The sequence below is a fragment of the Monodelphis domestica genome, chromosome 2 (assembly GCF_027887165.1).
Source record: "Monodelphis domestica isolate mMonDom1 chromosome 2, mMonDom1.pri, whole genome shotgun sequence".
Lineage (NCBI taxonomy): Eukaryota > Metazoa > Chordata > Mammalia > Didelphimorphia > Didelphidae > Monodelphis > Monodelphis domestica.
The window spans coordinates 64,746,837-64,770,628 of record NC_077228.1 but is presented as its reverse complement, the minus strand read 5'-3'; the positions used below and the strand labels follow the sequence as shown (position 1 = coordinate 64,770,628).

Below are 23,792 nucleotides of genomic sequence, written 5' to 3'. Positions count from 1 at the left end.
TTTGTATCCTAAGGAGATAAAAAAAAAAGAGAAAAAGATGTATTTGTATGAAAAGATGTATAGCAGCTCTTTTTGTGGTGGTAAAGAATTGGAAGAGGATGTCCATCAATTGGGGAATGACTGCATAAGTTGTGGTATATGATTGTAATGGAATACCATAGTGCTATAAGAAATGAAGAGCTGGGTGATTTCAGAAAAACCTATAGGGGTCAACTGGGTAACTCAGTGGATTGAGAGTCAGCTCTAGAGATGGGAGGTCGTAGGTTCAAATCTGGCCTCAGATACTTCCCAGCTGTGTGACCCTGGCCAAGTCACTTGACCCCCATTGCCTAGCCCTTACCACTCTTCTGCCTTGGAACCAATACCCAGTATTGATTCCAAGATGGAAGGTAAGGGTTTAAAATAAAACTTATAAAAACCTCTATGAACAGATACAAAGTAAAGTGAGCAGAACCAGGAGAACATTGTATACAGTATATACAGTAATATTGATAGATGATCAGCTATGAATGACTTAGCTATTCTCAGCAATACAGTGATCCAAGACAATTCCAAAGGACTCGTGATGAAAAATGAATGCTCTCTAACTCCTTAGAAAGAACTGATGGGGTCTGAATGCAGACCAAAGCATACTATTTTTTTTTACTTTTTTTCCACTTTTTTTGTTTGTTTTATATGAGTCTTCTTCCATGACATAACCAATATGGAAATGTTTTGCATGATTGAACATATATAACCTAGATCAAACTATGGTAAAGTCAGTAAAAAAAAATGTCCTATCCTTATATCATCACGCTCAATAGGGAAAGTAGCAATTTTTCATAATTATGAATGGCTTTGTTCTTTTTCTGAAAGTTCTTTTCTTCAGATACTAACTTTAACTAAAACATTCACTTTTGAGGATCTTACTGACCTTCAAAGATAAATTGAGTATGATTCAAGCCCTTTAGTTGTCATTTGAAAATAATTACACTAAAATAGGAATTTTAAAAATAAATTCTTTGTGTATTTCTGGATGATATACTAAAAAAATATCCTATGTGATTTTTCTTTTCAGGTAATGAAAACTATAAACAAATAGCCATGTGTGTTCTCTACCACATAAGCATGGATGATCGATTTAAATCTATGTTTGCATATACTGATTGTATACCACAGGTAGGTTTTTTTTTTTTTAAGAAAAATTTGGAAGATTTCTGTTTCTCTTACTTTTTTCCAGCACCTTCCTTGCCAATCCTCTTTTCTTAATTTATACTTTAATATTTGAATGAATCATTTCAATTCAACAAATGTTTATTAAACAGCTCCATACATGCAAAGACACAAATGAAAGTTACCCTGTCCTCAAGGCACTTCCATTCTCCCGGAGGGATGCCATATGTACACAGATAAGTAAATTTAAAGTACATAGACAACAGTATCATCTAACCTCAAGCAAGAGAAAATTAACAAATAAGAGGGTAAGGAAAGACCTCATATTAGAAGTAGTACCTGTACTGTCTCTGGAAGAAGACTAAAGGTTCTAAGAGGTGGAAGTGATGACAAAATGCATTCTAGATCTGGGGGAAGCACTTGTGTAGAGGCACGAGATGAGATATGTATGTGGGATGGTATGAATGAAATATTTCTTACCTGTTCATTTCAGGTGATCAAATAAAAAAACATTTAGTAAGCACTTAATATGTGCCAAGAATTGTACTAGGACTATGAATACAAAGGCAAAATAAAACAGTCCTTATCCTTAAGGAGTTTACATTCTTTTGGTGGGGAATGGAACAACATATACACATAAGTAACTACAAAACAATTTCTGGAGTAGGGAAGCACAGGTCTAACATGAGAGGTACTTTATTAACTCTAAAACCAGATTACCACAGAACTAGGATAGCACAAAAGTAGAATATGGAAGAGCAGAGCACCAGAGGGATGAAGCTGTCATAAATGGGTATGAGATAATAGAGAGTGCTAGTCAAAGAAACTTCCACCTGGAAGGCAGCCTGTGATTTTGCATCACAGGGATTCTGAATGAATCCAGAATCCCTCAGTACTCACTTCCTATGCACAGATAAAGTTAATCATCACTCCTCAAGAAAGAGCTAGAAAGCAGAAGTAGGAAGGGAAAAGACAGGGTGCAGTAGTGGTAAGACTGATGGCTAGTCCTTGCTACTCTCTACATCAGGAGAGAGGCAAGTCATTGGAGTCCTAAAGCTGAATTAGTTATTGAGGGCTGAGGTATGTTTGAGGTCAGATCTGCTCTATTCAGGATTTGTTCCAATTTTGAATGTATTTTTCTCCTCCATTATGGTAAGGAAGGGATACAGGTTAAGAGGATCTTTTTTCCTAGATTGGTAGCCACTGTGGAGTAGGAGGGGCAACAGAACAAATGTCCAGTCCTTGATCCTGGCTGACTAATGTCCTTTTTAGCCCCTTCTGGCTCTACATAAGATGATAAGTAACTGTGGAATTAAGGTTTCCAACTCTTGACTTTCTGTGACAATAACTATTTTGAATAAGTAGTCCATTTCTAAATTTTCGCTGAGCATCTTGATGATGCTTCAGGAATTGCCACTTATAAAGACAATCCATCATCCCATCTCTCCATCAATAAATCAATTTTATACACTTATGTGCAATGCATTCTTCCTAAAGCTCGGGATACAAAGATAAAAGTTAAACAGTACCTACCCTCATTAGTCTTAGATTTTTCCAGTAGTACACTTTGTAGTCTTCTCATGGCATCTCATCCTAGGGGCTTCTTCTTGTCCATGTTCTAACAAAAATATTCTGGCTGTTATTGATGGAGTGAAGTGAACTTTTTATTTTGGCTCAATGTGTCGGTATCTTAGTTTGTCTGTGTTCTGAAGGATATGACTGATTTTGGTAAGATTTGACGTCCTAAGTAGTAAAGTAAAATAGATTAGAACTGTAATAAGCATAGAAAAGACTGTATTTTGATTGGCAGGAGCATGTGACTCAGAACCACATGAGATCCTGGGTCAAGATTCCAAAGGGAGTGTGGTCCCCACAGTCTTTTCTCTGCTTATTAAAGAACCCAGTTTTATCCAAAACCTGGGCTCTTTCTACTCTCAGTTAATATGTTCATTAAAAATCTTTCTTAAGTTTCCTGAAAACTCTAACAGGAAATATTTTGTTAGCTTAATTGGAATTTCTATATTGCAAATTCTTGAAATAAATAAACCTTTTAAAAAATTAAGTCTTTTCACTAATTTAAATCAAACATCAATCTCATCCAAATTAAATTGTAATATAATTATATTTCCTATTATAGAACTAAAGTTACACCTGCAGGGAGTTAAAAAAAAAGGTGAACACTCAACTAAAGAAAATTTCACAAGCCATTAGGCTTTCATTCCAAGAGGTAACCTAATTACAGTTATTTATGGAAAATAGATATCTTTCAAAAGAATATGCAATGGATCTTTAAAGATGGGCCTTCTCATCAAAACACTGTGTGTCAGTTTATGGTCAGTGCTTTGTGTCATCAAGCCCCTTGTAAAAACAAGTTTTAAATAAAAGAGTAGCCCTATAAGAGGGAGATTTCAGGTGATTTACTGTACTCCAGTTCCACGTGTCGAGAAGACCTCTGCTTTGCAGTTTCAAAGAAGGCTTCTTTTCTAATTCCATTTTGTGTCCAAATGTCATGGACTACAGGATATGAACTGGAAATCAGCCAAGCCAGAAATCTCCTTGTCTAGATTGATGGGTTTTATCTAGACTAAAGTCATAGGATAGTTAGATTCAGTAAAAGAGAAATACAAAGTAAATTGGGAGAGAAAATTCTCTTGTTGACTTTTAAAATTAGAACCCATTTTTTTCTGAATTGGAGATGTAAACAAAGGTTTGAAAATAAAATTTTATTAATAACAAAAGGGCTATAGAATATGAACATATATTAAAACCATTGTTAGTATATTTCTTTAGGCATTGTTCCTAATGATCCTAAAACTCAAAGCCTTATGTGAATTGTTTCTTGTCATTTTTTTAAGAACTATACTACTTCTTATGCTTTTTTGACAAATGTTCTAACATCAAACATGACCATAATGGGAATTTGCCATGGAAAGTTTTCAGAATGTTTATGGTTTGTGTTTCTTGATTAAAATCTCCTCAAACTTTTCCAAAAAGCTAAGAATTTTTTTTCCTTTTGAACATCCAGTTTTTATGGGAAAGCAAAATTATATTACCAAAGTCTATTGTAAACATCCTCCTCCTTGTTTTTGCTATAGGAAGGAGGCAATTTCTTGTGAAAACCAAAGTATCCAGTGGACTATGTTTCTTACTGCAGTGATGCCCACCTACAACTTTCACTTCGGGGCTCAATTATGGCACACTTAAGGGAAATGTTGACATGGTTTATAACTACCCAGTGCCAAATTTATTGCAATATAAAAGAACCATGGAAATTTCAATTAGAATCATGGTTCCTCTAACTTCACTAATCATTCACTAAGTTGTAACGAACAGTGTGTTCAGAGCAGCAGACACTGGTTGTTCAAAGCAATATTTATGGTGCTTTAAACTGGTCTGTGACCACAAATAGTTAACTCACTTATTAAAGCCATATCTGATGTTTGGAATTTCATTGGGTTTAACAGAATGTTTGTTCTCTTTGAAATTGTACCCAGTAGTTTTAGGTAAGAAATTTTTCAAGGGACATTATACATGACATTGTCAAATAGAAAGTATAAATAGGTCATAATGATAGTAAAACAGGAAATCAATATGAGTATTTTCTTAAATAACAAATAAATTGGGAAGAACGATTAGGTGCATCTTGACTAGCTCTTTATTTTAAGTTCCATTCATTTTCCAATATAAAACTTTTTTTGAGCCTCTGTTGTTACATAAGCAGAGGACTTGTCTTTTCCACTGCCTTGAACAGTGATTTGAACATAGTACATATTTAGTATATGGTTGTTGAATGAATAAATAAATCATACACCATGCTCACAATTATATTACTTTCCCTGTAAGATGATTTCTGATACATTCTCTTTATCTCTACTTGACCAATGTGCTGGGCCATTTTAGTCATGTAGTAGATTCTTTTGCTCATTTTTTTTATAATCTCAGAGGGTGGATTATCTCAGGTAAGCATCCTTTTGGAAGTCAGGAGTTCATAGTCATATTCTAGTACCAGTTAAAAATAGGTATTAACAGTTCATTGTTATTTAGACCTCTAAAATGCATGTTTTGTTTAAATAGGTGCAAATGCCATCCAGATGCTTATAAAAAGTATTTATTAGTAATGGGATGGCCAATCAAAGTGCATGGTTAGGTAATGATGTCATAGTGTTATTTAATATTTTACCACAGAACAGTATGCAAGGATCTCCATAGCTCCCCACATGTTTTCCACTCCAGTTGTCCTATTGGGCCCCTCTTTGATCTACATGCTCCTTTTTAGCTGAATGCTGGTAAACGTCCTTTCTGACAGCACCCTTTGCTCCTGCCTGCCATTATCTGCCGAAGTTCAGAAACCAGAGCATCACTTCAAACAGCAGAGTTAGGGAGTAGCCAGTCAAGAGAGATTCCTGAGGCATTCAAAGTTCTGGCATAATCATTCAAAGATGTTTGGGCAGGGAGTTGGACAGGGGGGAGATGTGTGCAGAGGTGTATGTGAATACAGAGAGCTGTGGGGGTTGGCCTCTGGTCACTGGTAAATAAGTGAAGTCAGGTGCCAGAGAGTCTAGACACAGTGATTTCAGTCCTGGGTCTGTGGTATCTGATACTCAATATGGGACTTGTCTGATTGAACACTACTGCCTCTTCATTGCACAAGCTGTAGACCTTTTTAGTGCCTTCCTGTTAAATCAGTAAAAGATGACAATGGACATAGTTAAAGCAGAACAAATTTAATTTTAATATTTCCTAGTTGGCAGCAATTACACTCACTTTTGAAGTGCCACGGGTAGCAATCAAATTAAATAAAAGCATAATGGTACACGTGAAGGTCATATTAAACTATTATTTTGAAATTTGAATGGGTTTAATTGGAATTGAAGTGAGTTTCTTTTTCTTATTATAAGGAACTAATTCTGTATCAGAATACATTCTATTCATTTTAAGTTTTAATTTATCTTGATTTTGTGAGAATTGCTAAGGCTAAAAAAACCCAATTTGACTTAAGAAAAAATGTATAAAAATAATTAGAAATTAAAGAAGTTTTAAGAGTTTAACGTGAGAATCGCTGACAAGTAATAACCTCATCACCTAAATTATCAGTTCCTTTGACCTCATAAATCAGGGCAGTGCTAATTTTATGGAATCTTAGATTAATTAATTCTTATTTGTGACATGAATCATTCTATAAGGAAAGCCAGAGATTAACCAATTGTTGTATTTTAAATCTTAAAGCAGTAAAGGTTTGAAAGAAATCTATAATGTTTTTAAATTGGAATGTGAAAACCCCAAATAAAGTAAATATTACATTGATTTAGAACATTATGACTTAAAAGTTTTATTTAGTTTGCAGTTACTTTAGATTGATACTATATTATATGGTTGGTATATGAATGGCTAATGAAATCTACAAGATACGTCTAGTGATTATAGATTAAATTATTGATACAGTATCTTTTATTTGTATAGTTGTCTTGGGCTTTAGTTGCTCTTGATGTTATTCTCAAGATTTCAAATATCACAGTAACGAATGAGTTGAGGATCCATTTAGGGTGTCTATTCATGTTTTAAACCATTCACCTGCATTACCACATTTTTTAAAGTAAACTTTAAATATGAAAATACTTCCAAGTCATAAATATGCCAAATTCACCTGTTCTTAAAATTATTCCATGGCTGATTTAGGATCCACCTCCTTTAAATTTCATTTTATTTCTTCTCTTTTAAAGCCAAATAATATTTTGTTTAATCTTCTCTAAGCAAAAATTAAATTTTAAATTGCTTCAGTTTTAGGTGGAGGTTTTAATTTTTTACTTACCAAAGACTTTGTTTTATTTACTCTTCTAATTCAGCATCTTGGGTTAAGGAGTTTATAAGCAATGAGCGTTTATTTAGAGCCCACCATATGCCAGGCACTCTGTGTAGAGATATAGAGACAAAAGTGAGTCTAGGTGAAGGATGATAATAGCTTGAATTAGAATTGTAGCTGAGTCGAGACAAGTAAGAAATGTTGTAGATCTAAAAATGATAAAATATGACAACTGAAGTGCATATGTGGTATGAGTGAGAATAAAGGAGTGAAGGAAGACATTAAGTTTATAAACCTGAATAATCAGAAGAATTGTGGAGCCCACAACAATGAGAGAATTTCAAAAAGGAGGTTGGTTGGTGAGGGAAAGTTAATGAGTTTGGTTTTGGACATGTTGCATTTAAGACGTTAGTTGATTGCACATAAAATTTAAAATGTCTCACAGGCAGTTCATGATGCAAGAATGGTGCTTTGGAGAATGTTTAGGGTTAGATGGATAGATAACAGAGTAATATTCATAAACACATTAAATAACCCTTTGGGAACCAATGAGTTTACCTAGAGAGAATAGACAGGAAAAAAAAATGAAGGCCTAGACCAGAACCTTGTGGCTCACCCATAGTTAGTGAATGTGATATAGATGATTATCTGACAAAAAAGGTTTTACACAGGTAGTAGGGAGGAGAGATATTGGATAATAACTAGAAGGGATGGTGAGATTTGGTGAGATGTTTTGCTTTTTGTTTTTTAAGGATTGAAAAACTAGTAGAGAAAAAGTGATTGAAGGCTGGGAATTGAAGGAGGGGTGATCATGGACGAAATGTGCTAGAAAAAGCTGGAGGGGATGGGATCAAAGGTTGCCCTGAGTAAGGGAAAAAGTGCCATTAAGAGAATAGTGTGAAGGAAGAAAAAATGGGGTTTGATATTAATGTACTGTGAGATAAAGAGAAAGGAAGGAGAATCAAAGGCTAATAGATTTAGAGCTGGAAGAAACCGTTGGAGGCCATTGATTCTAGCTCTCATTTGACAGTTGAAAAAACTAAGGAATTGAGAAGTTAAGTCACTTTCCTAAAATCACATACCTAGCTAGCTGATAAGTTTCTGAGGCAAGAATTAAACTTTGGTCTTCCTAATTCCCAAGTCCATCATTCTACATTACACAGCTGCCTCAGAGAGATTTGGAACCACCCTGGGGAGTAGACCAGAACATCAGTTGAAGAATAAAAGTTACCACATTGAGGGCCCAATAAATAGTATAAATTTATAGAGGACCCAGTCAGCATGGTTGGGCAACATTTCCAATATTACATTACATTATATTACATTAGGTTTTTTTAGTTGCTGTGACATACTGTTTAGCTGTATTAATCTTATAGTGCACAAAAAGAAGCATTTTTATAAGAGAAGGATCACTGGATTAGCTCTGCCTACCTACTTTGTCTTAGTCCTTATGAGAAAATCTTTCCTCATTCTGAAAATGAGCCCATTAGATATTTCAAGGATCTCTATGGTCCCTTCTAGCTCTACATCTCAAATACCAAATTCCTAGGTCATTTCACATCGGCTATTGCCTAGGTATACTTTCTTAATCCTATGCTGATGAAGTTGATTTTTGTAATTTAGAGAACTTTATGCTAATCTCTATTAAATTTCATTTTAGATTTAGTTTATCAGTCAAGCTTGTTGAGAATTTTTTGGATTCTGAATATTATTCAGGGTCTCAATGACAGTCAAAACAGAAGTATTTAGGAAGTAATTTTTTATGATAATCATAAATATTAAAAGATCCTCCCTATCCTTTAAAAATATATCAGTTCTGCCAAAAGCTATTATGATCTTTAAAAAGAATGCTCAAATACATCATATTTATTCATAGCAATTATTGCCCTTTGTTCATCTGTTCAATGAAGACTTTTAAAAATTACCCAAACTCACATTTTACTTTTCTTGGAGCCCCTTTTTGTTTATAGTCTATACCACAATACATCTATTTTTATATATTTGTACACATACATATATGTAATTAGTTGTGTATTATGCATTATCTCTTTGCATCATAGTGTACATAGAATAAGTCTTATTACTTCTTCAATCATACTGTAAGCTAGACCTATGAAATATGTTCAGACTTATATTCCCCTTAACACCTGATCCTGTCCTGATCTCATTGCAGCCAGAGTTCAGTAAATAAATATTTGAGTCAGTCACTCAACAAGTAATTATAAAGCACTCACTATATGGCAGGAACTGTGCTAAGTTCTGTGAATATAAATAGAAGCAAAAAAAAAAAAAGTAAGATCCTGCCCTCAAGGTCATTCTAATTGGGAAAGACACATACAAAAGGATGCTAAAAAGGAAGCTGAAGAGGGTTGGGGTGAAGACAAGGAAACCAGGGTACTTGGCTCAGGGTCATGGTAATGATAATCTAGAGCACACCAGATAGGAATGAGACATGGCTAGCCAGGGCACCTGTTTTGTATGGTAAAGTTAGTCATCAAAGATAGATGGGCCATTCATGGATATTCATCTCTTAATTTCCAAAAGAAGACAATAATGTCATTGATCTGTGTTATGCATTCAAATAATTTTTCTTTGTTTTTTTTCTTGATTATGAGGTTTTTGCAGTGTGTATATTGAAAGTTTGTTGTCATTTATTTTTAAGTTTTAAAGTGTTCTAGTGATATAATTCAGGGTGTATGTGTATCTATTATTAGCTAATGAAAATGCTCTTCGAATGCTCTGATGAACGAATTGAACTAGAGCTCATCTCCTTCTGCATCAACCTTGCTGCTAACAAAAGGAATGTACAGCTTATTTGTGAAGGTCAGTAACTTTGAGTTTCTTACTGCTTATATTTGAGCATAAAGTACATTGAGTCATTTAACAAGATATTAATGTGTGTGTATATGTGTGTGTACATATATGTGTATTGAGGGGTTTTTTTTCATTCTCTTGAACTAAGTCAAGTTGTATTTGGTATAAATAGACTTTGTATTTTTTGTATATAGGAAATGGCCTGAAGATGCTCATGAAGAGGGCTCTAAAGTTCAAGGACCCACTGCTGATGAAGATGATTAGGAATATTTCACAGCATGATGGACCAACAAAAAATTTGTTTATTGTAAGTACATCTACTTTATCATGGATTAAGTTATATCAAGTGCCATCCTATGAATAGAAAATATTGTATAATTGTATTTATTCTAGGAGCGCAAGTTGCAGATAGAGCATTATAGTGGGTGTCAGAATCACACAGATTCACATCTTGGCTCAGACACTTATGACTTTGTGAAACCTGGACAAGTCTGTCTGTCTTTCTGGGCCTCAGTTTCCTCATCTGCAAAATAAGAGTTGTAATTGAACCTATGTTACAGAGGTTTTATTAGTATCAAATTAGATTATATGTGTAAAATCCTTGCAAACCTTTAACATCCTATATGATTGCAAGATATCATCACCATCATCATCACCTTTGATCTCATTATTGTGGATATTCCCTCCAACACTTATACTTAACTTTTGTGCTCCAGTAAATATATCTTAGTAAGTCCACCTAGCTTTCCAGGGTTCACTCGCTTTCACTTGACATTTCAAGGATACCAATGGAACTAATGCAAAAAGTATCGATTACTTTTTACTAGTCTATCTTTTTTTCCTATAAATTTCTCTGAAATAATTCTTTACATCTTTTCTCTTGTATAATTACTCATTTGTTATTTGTTACCTATAACAATTATAATAATTTAAATAGTCCTTTAAGATAGGTAAGCTTGATTTTATCCTTATTTAAAATTATTAAAATTTAAATTTAAATTTAAAATTAGAATCTTCTAAACATAGAACCCCAGAACATTAAAGGATCTATGAAGTTATTCAGTTCAACCCTTTGCCCAGAAAATGAATCTTACCTAACAGAAGGGTTATTATCCTTATTTGTTAGCAGAGGTTAGCCTCTGCTTGAATACCTCCATTTATAGATAACTCACTGCTGCAAGAAATAGTCTTTTCCATTTGGATACTTCTGTCATTTCAAGGAAATTCTTTCTTGTACAAAAGATGATGGGATTTTCACTTAAATATGAAAGGTTCAGTAATTATAAAGTCTCAAACTAAAATAACTAAAATAGGCCCTCCTTTATAGACTTTTTTAGAGAAACCAGTAGGCATCTCTAGCTAAACTCCTTTTTTATTTTTGTTAATAATAGCTCATGTTTACATAATACTTAAAAATTTATTAAAATTTTATTAAAAGTATTAAAATGTATACGGTACTTTTCCTTTCATGGAATTTAGAAATTTAGCTTCTCTTTTTTTGTTTTGGAAGCTTATTAACACAGGCAGTTCCTGCTCAGCCAGGCTTACCTCTCTCTTAAATTATATGATTCTTCTGTCTTTCTAAATAATTTTAAATGTTTTATTGATGTCCTTTCTTGCTTTTGTAGTTTCCAAAGAGTATACACTGGATACTTAAAAACTAGGGATAGTAAAGCAAAAAAAAAGCAGGCCTTTCTTTTTCTTCACCAGTGAGCCAGGTTCTTTAGCTTAGCTGCCTTCATTCCTTGCATCTTGTTGAATAAGAAATCCAGAACCATGGTTTAGAGAAGTTCCTAGAGTTTCTCTGGCTTCTGTTTATCAACAAACCATCCAGATTTCTCATGAAAAATAATGGTGTAGGAGCCAATATTGACTACCCTAGGACAATGCTTGAATTTATACTTAAATAGAATTAAGTTGCCTAAAAGCTATAAGAGTAGCACTATCATCACTCCCACCATGCATCTCTAACCAGACTTTCCTCAGAAATATGTGGATAGAAATCCTGTTCACCTGCTACCTCATTTCATTTAGGTCATTTTCATGGTATTTTAGAATTATAAAAGACCTTAGAAATCACCTACTCATTTTATGCTGGTTCATTCAGCACATATATATGTGACTTAGAATGAAATCAGTGGATTAGCTTTTAGCTCACCTCCAAGACAAAAATTAACTTTATTTTCTAGAAATACATTAAGGGAATTGAAAGGAATAACATTCTAAATGGAGAGTACTTATCTAAAGGATAACAAAAGTTATACAAAGATGAAAAGTAATTATGTTACTTTTCACTAGAATTTCTAGACCCATAATATTTTTCTTTGTTTAGGAACCATAAAGCATTGTGCTGTATATTATGGAGTGACAAAGCAATATATATAAGGTATGGCCCTTGCCTTTGAAGACCTTACATTTTAGTCCTGCATTTTGTATGTGATGCAAAAATAAATATGGCCATGCTTTCAGTTACAATGACTTTATGAAAGTTTTTTTAGCAAAACACAAAAGTTCCCTTGAGGAACCAATTAATCATGAAAAAATTATGTCATATGAAACAGCAGAAGCAAAGAAAAATACTACACTCTTCCATCCTATAAAGAAGGATGGCCCAAGAAGACCAGACATCAAACAAGGGCTATTCCAGGGGTCAAGGCCTCTAAATAGGTGATAGTTCAAGGAAATAGGGTTTGGTTTGCTAAAGCACCCTTGAATCTAAACTTAACCTAGAAGACCAGTCTGAAGTCAATACCATTGCCAGTAGAGCCAAAGCTTCAATCATTAGGTCTCTACCAGGTGACTTCCTCAGGAAATAAGCAAGGCCAATTCAGGCCAGGATCTGGGGACCATCTAGGAGATTATACTGAAGCCTATATCATCTGGGTCAGGCTACTCCAGATGATTAGATATACAACTGTGGACTTAAAATAAGTACCCAAGGAATCTAGAAAGTAAGCACACAAGAGTTGGCAAATGCCCAGAAAAGACATATGATATTGCGCAAATAAACTAAAATGTCCAAACTCTTTGACCCAGGATCTCACTACTGTGCATATATCACAAGGAGGCCGTTGTTTATAAGAAAGATCCTATAAACATAAAAAATATTCATGACTTAATTTTTTGTGGTAATAAAGAACTGGAAACAAATGATACTGTTGTTGTTAAAGTGAAAACAAAAGATAGCAATAAAAGCATCTTTTTAAAAAATTTATAATAACACTGACCTTACCATAGATTATAAATTCAAATGAAAATTCTACATATAAAGTGCTTTCCAAACAATGAAGTGCTATATAATTGTCAGGTGTTTATTACTATTACTAGTGTAGTGGTGGTATTAATATTGGTTCTTTTTGCCTTAGAATAAAACCCATGTATTAACTTTTAGAAATTTTTAAAAAAATAAAAATTTTAGTAGCTACTACTACCAAGGAAAGGAAACCTTGAAATATAGTACAACAAAAGGTGAAATAAAAAAGACTTACTTTCCCTTCAAAATTGTACTTTCCCTTCAAAACTGAGTGTACTTTTACAGAAGCATGTATTAACCTTTACTATAATAAAGGACTTTTCAGGTATTTATATTGAGAAAAACAGAGACAGCCAAATCTTTGAAACACAGATATGAGACAAGAGAAACCTAAAATAGTAACTGTATTTACTTATATCCTAATGAGAGGGGTGGGTAGAAAAGGGAAGAAACCATTGTCTATTCAAAATCCTATTGACTTCCTATTGAGTAAGTAAAGAAAGAAAAACTTGGGCCAAGGTGGGTTTTTTGTTTTTCATTTGAGAATTTTATTTTTAAGTGGATAAAGAAGAATTTACTAGGGAAGAAATGAAGAAGGAATTTTTCCTTATTTTTCCCAGGTACCTTCCCCATCCTCCAGTTCTTTAATCTTGAAACATGATCAAATCAAATCTGCCATTGTTCCTGGATGGGGTGTGTTAACCTGTTCCTCCATGTGCTCATTTCATCACCCCTTTAACAGAGAGACCTCTCCTTGGTCAAAATTCTGCTCAGTATTATCTCTCTTATTAGAATAATATCCAAGTGTCTCAATTTGGAGTTATGCAAATGAAAATGACTTAAAGGTTATTGACAAGAAAGAAAAAGTCTATATATGTCCAAATATTTTATAAGAGCACTTTTTGTGGTAGCAAATAACTAAAAACAATATAGTTACTCATCAATTAAAGAATGGACAAACAAATGTAATGGAATATTCCCAAGTTATAAAAAACCAACAATGAACTTAATAATGAGTATAGAGAAAAAAAAATAATGAGTATAGAGGATCATAGAAAGCCATATTCAAATTGATGTAAAATGAAGTAAGCAGATCCATGAAAACAAGATACACAATGAGTGTGGCAATATAAATTAAGTGTTGATTAGATTTACTGAGTGTTTTTCCCCTTTAAAAAAAAATTGTTGGGGGCAGCTGGGTGGCTCAGTGGATTGAGAGCCAGGCCTAAAGACGGGAGGTCCTAGGTTCAAATCTGGCCTCAGACACTTCCCAGCTGTGTGACCCTGGGCAAGTCACTTTACCCCCATTGCCTAGCCCTTACCACTCTTCTGCCTTGGAGCCAATGCACAGTATTGACTCCAAGACGGAAGGTAAGGGTTTAAAAAAAAAATTGTTTTAAGAAATTGTTTTCTAACAGAGATTCGGGGAAGAAATGAAGAGAATATAAAAATAAAATATATTAATAAAATCTCTTTTAAAATGAATGTAAATTTCTTGAGGAACAGGAACTTTTTTGTGTTTGTATGAACACTCAGTGTAATGCTTGGTACATATAAATGTTTAATTATTTTTCATAATTTAAAAGAATATCTAGACAAAGATAAGAGTGGTAGAGCAAGAAATTCATGAGTATATCCCTTATATGATCAGGGAAAATGAGAAAGTATATGTATATGTGTATATATATATATATATATATATATATATATACACATGCTATACTGTGGCCACACACATAGAGTTTAGTTCATTAAAACCAATAGGGCAATACGCAGAGAGAGAAAGGGAAGGTAGAAGTAGGGGAAAATTGTCAAAAACAAAATAAACCTCCTCTAAGGAAGAGGAATTATAAAGGGGGAATTAAAAAGAGAGAAATAAAGTAAACAATCCAATAACTTGGGTTTGGCTGGGATAGAAAAGGAAAAAGAGAAGATCAGACTAGACTATTAATGCTTAAACACCTTGCTTTGCCATCTTCTTTTCCTTTGTAAAAAGGAGTGGGTTAACTAACAAAGAGAAAAAACATTGTAATAGGATCTGATGGAAGAAAAAACATTCCTACTAGTATATAATCACACTCAATGTGAGTGCAATGAATCTTACCTATTAATATTTCCCCGTGTTAAAATGGGAGAAGGTGGCAAAATGGATTAGATGGAAAAATCCAATTATATGCATCATTCATTTAAAAGAGAAATACTTCATATAACAAATATCCTTTGGCAACATTCACCCAGAATGAAATTGGTTACATCTCCCAAAGTTCTAAGATTACCCTTGAATTTTCTACTACTATGGACTAGAGCCCCCATTTTGGTGTAGTTTTCCCCAAATCCCCCCACTATTGTTAGTCAGCACCCTAATTACAATTATTTAACATTTATTAGCTTTTACAAAAATTATTTAAATTTGAAGATACAGAAAGAAAAGTACAAACATTTTCTCTTCAACAACTCAGGAAACATACTTTCCCTTATGCCACCTTAGTTTCTGGGGAGAATGGGTTCAGAATTAAGGCAGCTGCTGCCAAGCATTGGTCTCATCAAGTTTATATCCAAATGTGCTATTGCAGTTGTATGAGTCCTACTTTCATCTACCACTGCTCTGAGTCTCAAAAGTTGTACCTCATTCCTTGGGGTGTCAATGCTAGGCTGTCTACAAAACCAGACATGAACTTGACTCTCAGTTTACTAAATGGTTCACTCTATTGATCTTTTTTATCTATCAGGGTCATAGCTTCCAACTTCCTTCAACTAAAATGAAAGAGCAAATACCAAGGCAGGCAAATAACTGAGTACTGTATTCAGGGGTCTGCATGCTGATCTCAGATGGGGAGAAGATTCAACTCCTTTCACCTTATAGCACTGTCTCTCCCTTAGTCGTCATCAACCAAGAAAAAGTTAACCAAAGAAAAGAATCAAAAATAAGTGGAAAAGGCAAAGGCTGACTAAGACCTTTTGAATGCACCCCTTGCTTTTCACCATGTGGTTAACAGACTGAAACTTGTTGCAGAATGACTAAACATGCTCCAGGGACTTCCAGTATCTGTCCTCATAACTCTCTTGGAAGCATATTGGAAGCATATCTATCCTCTTCCATGTGAAAATTATATCTTCTAAGCACTCAAGGCCACTTTGCATGAGCTTATAAGATCTAAATATATCGACCAGTCCCTATTAAAAGATGTGACACAGTAAATTCTACTTAAGCTCCTCATCTTAAATGTTAATTGAATGAGAATATCTATATTTTATATATATGTGTGTATATATATATAAGCTGATTTATGAAAAAGTGAACAGAACTAAGAAAACAATTTATGCTATGATAATATAAAGAAAACAATTTCTAAAGACTATGGAACATTTGTCAATGTCACAATAAACCATAATTCTAAAGAACAAAAGATGAGTCACACTACTCCTCCCCCCCACACCAGAAAGATCATAGACATTGTTCAGACTGATAGAATGCAGTGTAAGATAAGCATTTGGGAACACAGCCAAATGTGGACAATGCAAATTGTTAGGAGGGCCCCCCCCCCCTTTTGTTAAATTTTCAGTATGGCCAAGGGAGTCTGAAGGTAAGAAAAATAAATGCTTGTGAATTTTTTGCCTATACATTTGTTACAATGAAGGTCTTCTATTCCAGGGACAGAATTAGTACGTGGTAATAGGACAACTAGATGGTATAGTGGATATACAGTGCCAAGCCAAGGCTGCTGAGTTCAAATCTGGCCTCATACACTTACCAGTTGTGTGACTCCAGGCAAGACACTTAAACCTACTTGCCTCAGTTCCTTCACCTGTAAAATAAGTTGGGGAAAGAAATGACAAACCACTCCAGAATTTTTGCAAAGAAACCACCAAATGGGGGTCACAAAGAATCAGACATGACTAAAAAATGACTGACAGACTGGGGGAAAAGACAGACTTTTTGATGAAAAGGGGAAAAGAAATTCAGAAGAGGATGTAAATGGAGTGATATTGCTACTATTCTGTATATTTGTATGTATTTATACATGGCATATATATATATGCATATATATATATGGTCTTTGTGTTCAATGTATTTAAAATACAATAATTTAATAACACAGAACTACCCATATGGCAAGCACAAATGTTGTCATTTCTCTTTAGTCAAAGCTTTTATTTTACTGGATTATGAGAATATACTTATGCTGAAAAGTAAAATTCAGGAGTGATGTTAGAAATACTAAGAGGGTGAGGACTTTAGGATGGATTTTTTATGTATTTATGTTTATATTAAGTTAATATCATTAGTCTGCAATAGACCAGAGAAGAGTAGTAACACTTTTGTTCTTTTCTGTAACTTTACTAAGTACTCATTTCTGTGTTTTATTTAGGATTATGTTGGTGATCTTGCAGCCCAGATTTCTAATGATGAAGAAGAGGAATTTGTGATAGAATGTTTGGGGACCCTAGCAAATCTTACTATCCCTGACTTAGACTGGGAGCTGGTTCTCAAAGAGTACAAATTGGCTCCATACCTGAAGGATAAGCTTAAACCAGGTCTGTCCTGGATGTTTTTATTATTTCACTCCCTTTAACTCTATGTGGAGTTATTTAAGGGAATTATTCATTACAGTGCTATTTTTTTAGGCCATTGGTTTGCAAACCAATATTTTCCTACTTCTCTCATAAAAAGCATGAACTCTCTCCTGCATGTTTTGTTTTTCTTAGTTTTCTTATCTTTTGCCTTTTCTTAATTTCATCCTTTTACTACCTCCAAGCTATGCTATTTACATTCCAAAGCTACTATGCAGCTGCCCATGAAACTCTTCCCTTCTTTCCATGTCTGATAAACAGAGTTATACTAACTCTTCCACTTTCCAAGCAGGTCCCCAGGAACAATTCCCAAGAACATTTCCCCCTTCTCTTTTCAGTTAAACTACAGTAAAATTTGAAGTTTTCAGAATCTGAAAGGTAGAAAATATGATGCTAGCTTATACTCCTTAAGTTTTTTTTTCTTTATATGGTTAAACTGATTCTATAGTAGGGTTTGGTACAAGGTTTTTTTAATTATCAATTTCCATTCTTTTATTCCTCCTAGGTGCTGCAGAAGATGATCTTGTTTTAGAAGTGGTCATAATGATTGGAACTGTTTCTATGGATGATTCTTGTGCTGCATTGCTAGCCAAATCAGGGATCATTCCAGCACTCATTGAATTGCTGAATGGTAGGTTGTGAAACATTCTGTTTTGTTTCTGTGCATATGTTTAGTTTATAAGTTAAATAATTAGTTAAGACATTAATTAGTTGAACTTTTCTCATGTACAAGTTACATTCATTAAAACATATTTTACTTTGTCATCCTGGTAATTATGTTGCAAGATAAAAATTTCTGGAACTCTACAATTAAGAAAAATAAATAGAATTACAAATGCCTCTTATAGACAGAGCTGTAGCAAAAGCTAAAGTCATCTATCTTTTTTTTTCCCATTGGAGCAGTCTAAGAGGATATGACTCTTCCTTGTTAATGCTTAACTATCCACTCGTTCCCTTGCATTCCATCACTTCTAAAATTTATTCCACTAATTATCTCCTTTGTCATATTTCCCTATTTAGGAACTCTTCCACTGCCAGAAAACATGCTAAACAGCTCTAGTGCTAGAAAGACAAACATACAGACAGATATTTGTATGTGTATATTTATATGTATATATAAATCTCAAATAGTGTTTTTTTCCTTCCCCTTTGAGTGTTATATACTTGTCCTTTCATTGCTTCAAAATTCACAGCACAGTCCTCAACTTCTGGACTAGGGTTAAAAGTCTTCTCTCTGAAATTTCACTCACAGCCAGGTAATTATTAGTCCAATGACATTTACCCAGTCCTCATCCCTTTTGAACCTTCCTGCAGTCTTTGGCACTACTGATCACTTCATTCCAAATATTCTTTCCTCTCCTTAGTTCCCCTGATATTATTTTCTTTAGTTTTTGTTCCTACTTTCTCATCTGCTCCTCTTTAATGTCTTTCATGAGTTCATCATATTTCTCCTCACCTTTAAGGACAGAATTCCCCAAGATGCCTCCTTCATCTCTCTTCTCTCCCCATATAATCTTTCCCATTTCTCTCATTCACTCCTATTATACTGTCCAAAATTATCATCTCAGCAAATTATTTCTAAATCAGTATATTCAGGGTCAGTGTCTTCAAGTTCTGATCCTATATCTTGAACTTCTTCGGGATACCCTGTGCTCACATTGCCAGATTTTATGTGTTTATCTTCCCCCCACTAAATCCTTTTACTGCTTCTGATCATTCTGAACTGTTCTTTCTAATTTCCTTATTCTAGTTGATGTTGACCATTTACCTTGTCAACCAAGATTGCAACCCAAGTCATTTATTTTTCCCTTTCCCTTACCAGCCACATCCATTTAAGTATTAAGTCCTGCTAATTAATGCCTCATTATCATCTCTTGAATCTGTCTTCCTCTCTACTCAGTTGCTACCACTTGAATTCATGTTCTGGACCTTTTTAGTAGTCTTCTAGTCTCTCTGATTCCAATTGCTTCCCTTCACTGTATCTTTTAAAGCCTTCAGTGGCTCCCATTTCCTTATGAGATAGAAAGTAAATTCCTTAATGGCATTTAAGACCTTGCTAGCCTTATTTCATATTTCTACCCTTTGTGTAGTTTACATTCCAGCCAGAATTGCTTTATGTTCACGTGCTTTATGCATTTGCATATTCTCTATGCCTGAAATACAGTCTTCTTATTACCACCTGTTGAAATCCTTTTTATTCCTTTAAGGACCAATTCTTGTCCTACCTTTGCCATGAAACTTGTCTTCCCTTGTTGGTTATTCTAACTCCTCAGATTTCCGTTTAGTACTTTGTGTGTATTTTGCTACCTAATTTGTAATTCAGATAAATAAATAGTATGCATCATAGCATATATTGTAAGAGCTTTGAGAGGGCAACAGCTATCATTTTTACTCTTCGTGTCTCCAGTGTCTAATGCGCAACTTCTACACATTAAACAATAAACATTTGTTGAATTGAATTAACTTCTTACTCAGCCTTTTACTTAGTTGATATAAAGATATATCTTTTCACAAGTAATCATCATGAAGAATGAAAGTTATTTAACTGAATTCCTTACCTAAAGAAGGAAATGAGATCTAATGGAAGAAACCATAGGAGAGTAAATTACCATGATGTTTGAGTCAACATTAATATTTTGCTTTAAATTTATTTTTGATCTGTTATAGCTTCAGAAGGTAGCTTTTAGCATAGGTCTCCCAATACTAAGCTCTAACTTCATTTTGAAAAAGATCCTGGAAATTTCTAATTCTTTCTTATAGAAACAATTATTCCCTGAGCCACAAATGAAGATCTTTTTTTTGCTAGGTGGTCCAGTGGCAACTTGGTGAATATGACAATGGGCTCAGGCTGTTCATTCTCTGGAGAGAAGAAAGCTTGTTAGTAATTGTCTTTTTTTATTTGGGAACTCAGCGACTTCGTTCTTGTGGTCTTTTTAGTTTACCATGTCTGAAATGAAAGTTTATATATAGCTGCCATAGGACCAGGAGCATACTTTTCTCTTATTAAGTTGTAGAATACTATGAACATATCCTTATTACTTTTTTCCCTTTCTCCCAATTTTCAAATGTAGTGTTAGAATTAAGAGTTTACTTTCTGAGGATAGCTAGGTAACTCAGTGGGTAGAGAGGCAGGCCAGGAGATCCTGAGTTCTAATCTAGCCTCAGACACTTACTAGCTATGTGACCCTGGGTAAATCACTTAATCTCATTCGCCTAGCTCTTACTGCCTTAGAACCAATACAAAATATTTCTATTATCAGCTGCCATGCTTAAAATATTTCAGAGCATTACAATTAAGGAAACAGTTACTTTTGAGACACATTAGTTTTCAAGTATTCAATATGACCAGCACTCATTACAAAAGATATAAAAAAGTAGAAACTGTGTCATTATTCCGTATATTGATAGTAATCTGTAAGCCCAAACATTCTTTAAGATTCAGTTTTACTTGCTAGATGGAATAGTTGCAGGCTTTGCTATCACCATTTCTCAATAAATTCCTTTGGTTCCCTGTTAACTCTGGGATCAAAGAAAAATTTCCCCTATTTCCAGTCTTCTTAAACAACACTGCCTTTTACTTACTCTGCAATCCAGTTATTGCACATTATGTTCTGTCTTCAGTCTCAGGGCCTTGAATGCTCTCCATTTCTCACCTCTACCTCTCCTCCCTAATTTCCTTTAAGATGTGGCTCCAGCATGGCCATTTACAAAAGATCTTCCTTGATCTGCCTTCCTTTATAAGAGTACTTATATAGACTTTGTGTGTATTTTCTGTGAATGTATATGTAGGTATAAGTATGTATATACATATATAAACCCACATGTGTATATATAGATACATACATATATGTTGTCCTTCACATTCAAATATAAACTCCTTGAGAGATTTTTCACTGTGTCTTTTGTGTGTCTAGCACTTAGTTCAATTAATTAAGCACATAAGCTCAATAAATATTTACTGATTAAGACAGCTGAAACTCATTTTCATTCTTAATACACACACACACAAACAGAGATTAAGTTACTGAAATTAAATTGGCTGGTTTGATCATTCTACACTGTGTAAACTCTAGGATGAGTTTATTTTCATGTTGTGTTACTCAGAGAAAAATTTACCCTGCAGCAAAATCAAGACAAAATTAGGAAGTGAATCTACCTCCTGTTTGCCATCTCTCTCTTCACTTCAAATACTTTAGCCTCAAGTTTGCATCTACTTTGTCCAGTACCTTAATGTTGTAATCTGGGTAGCCAGACCCTCATTTTCAAATTCTGTTTCTTGCCATACCTAATTTGTAATCTAATTTATCCCTTATCTTAACCCTTCAGGGACAGGCTTTTTGTGACTTCAGTTTGGTAATTAGCTAATCTGATAAACTCCTTTGTGCAAATTTGCTGATGAGGGGAAGATAGTAGAATTCTCAAGGTTCTTCTCATCTCAGGAAATATAACAGTGATTTTATAGCAATAAGGCTCCACCTCCCCACAACTCCCCACCTCTAATGTCTTTCATAAGTGAGTAAGTGAGTCATGGTGATAATTTCATACTATATAGTTTTAGAGGGTTGGTATTTAATTATACCTCAAATTTGAAAGAGTATTTTTGAGTGTGAGGGGCCTCACAATACCCTTTAATATGTTCATCAATTTATTCCCCTAGGATTTTTTCTTGACCAAAATGGTAAAAAGAAGTCCAACCCTCCATAAATAAACCAATTTTACCATAGGCACCTCAGAACAAGGTGATAAATGAGCTGTTTTTCTTAGCATTTGTACAATAAAATTATTCTTTTCACAATATGAAAAGTGTATTGATTGGACTGACAATTGGACTGACAAAAACCTTCTATAATCATCCTTATGTCATTATATTTAAGTAAGCTAAAATTAAAATATCTCAATTTGCCAAGCCAGTAAATACCCTTTATAGTTTTATGCAATTTGAAATAGCTTCTACTTTACAATGTGGAATTTTTGTAATCTCATTTTTCCTAATAATCTGTTAATTTTAAGAGACATCCTTTTATGTATATAAGCAATATAATACAGAAACATTATCACAGAAAAATAAGAATCAGTTCTTTTCCAGAAATAGAATACTCTGAATAATTCATGTAATGGAGAGGGAAGGACAGATTATTATTTATTTATTATTTATTTATTTATATTATTTATTATTGAATGTATTGCCATATTATATTAGAAATAAAGATCTGATACTCTAATTGGTGTAAATCACAGAATGGCAGTGGTCAGTTCAATTTAAAGGAAAACTTCCTAACAATTAGAGCTGGTATCTATGTATGGAATCAAGTTCCCTTTCACTAAAGGGATTGACATAGAGTTGTCAAGAGATTAATCAAAGTTGCTTCACAGGAAATTCTTCAGGTGATGTTAAGAGATAGTAAAAATCCAAGAGAAGTAATATTAACGTTCTCCAAATTCCACTACACTCTTTAATCATTCAAATCTTATATAACTTTATCTTTTCCAATAAAATATCCTATTGAATCTATTATTAACATCAGATTGCATATTTCCTTTCCTCTAAATCCTCAACTTTGAGACTTCAAAAGAAATTTTTACTTACCTACAACCAAATTTTATAAAAGATCAAAATATGACAACTGATACTCCTAAACTATCACAATCATGCAAGTAGAATGAAAATGAACACCTGATAGAAGTCAATGAAATGTTGCTAAATAACAAAATGCTATTAAACCAATTGATTCTTTTTTTTTCTTCCCTTCCAGTCTGTCATTCTCAAATCTCTCCCTACAATATTGCTGTTAATGGACTTAAACATAGACCTTAAACCCCTTTTTAACTTTTTTTCAGCTCAACAAGAAGATGATGAGTTTGTATGTCAGATAATCTATGTCTTTTACCAAATGGTTTTCCACCAAGCTACTAGAGATGTCATTATCAAGGAAACACGTATCCTTTTCCTGTTTAAAGTATTTTGAAAGTAGTTAACTTTTTTCTTTTAAATGTCTTCATTTTCTTTTTACAAATATACAACTATTAATGTAGAACTTTGACTCAAATATGTATTAAGCAGCTAAGATATTCAAGGCAGTGTGCCTTGAAACTTGGGATAAAGACAGAAATTCTCATTGGTGGAAATGAGCAGATAGTACATTCTAGACATAGAGGTGCAATAGTGCTGCATAGGGAAAAACAAAGTTGTCTCAATGTTGA

The 23,792-nt window shown here is 33.8% G+C and overlaps 1 protein-coding gene across 8 annotated transcripts in view; it reads left to right on the top strand.

The window, feature by feature from the left end:
- KIFAP3 (kinesin associated protein 3) overlaps positions 1-23,792 on the top strand; it is a 196,560-nt gene that overhangs the window by 116,568 nt on the left and 56,200 nt on the right. For all 8 annotated transcript variants that reach the window (XR_461274.3, XM_007480753.3, XM_007480755.3 and 5 more), the window contains 6 exons: positions 1,058-1,158; positions 9,667-9,775; positions 9,961-10,073; positions 17,390-17,555; positions 18,097-18,222; positions 23,430-23,528. Coding sequence is in view for 7 of the 8 variants with exons in the window: in XM_007480753.3 (XP_007480815.1) it covers positions 1,058-1,158; positions 9,667-9,775; positions 9,961-10,073; positions 17,390-17,555; positions 18,097-18,222; positions 23,430-23,528 (714 nt within the window). In the remaining variant the exon portion in view is untranslated. The remainder of the gene's footprint in view (positions 1-1,057; positions 1,159-9,666; positions 9,776-9,960; positions 10,074-17,389; positions 17,556-18,096; positions 18,223-23,429; positions 23,529-23,792) is intronic.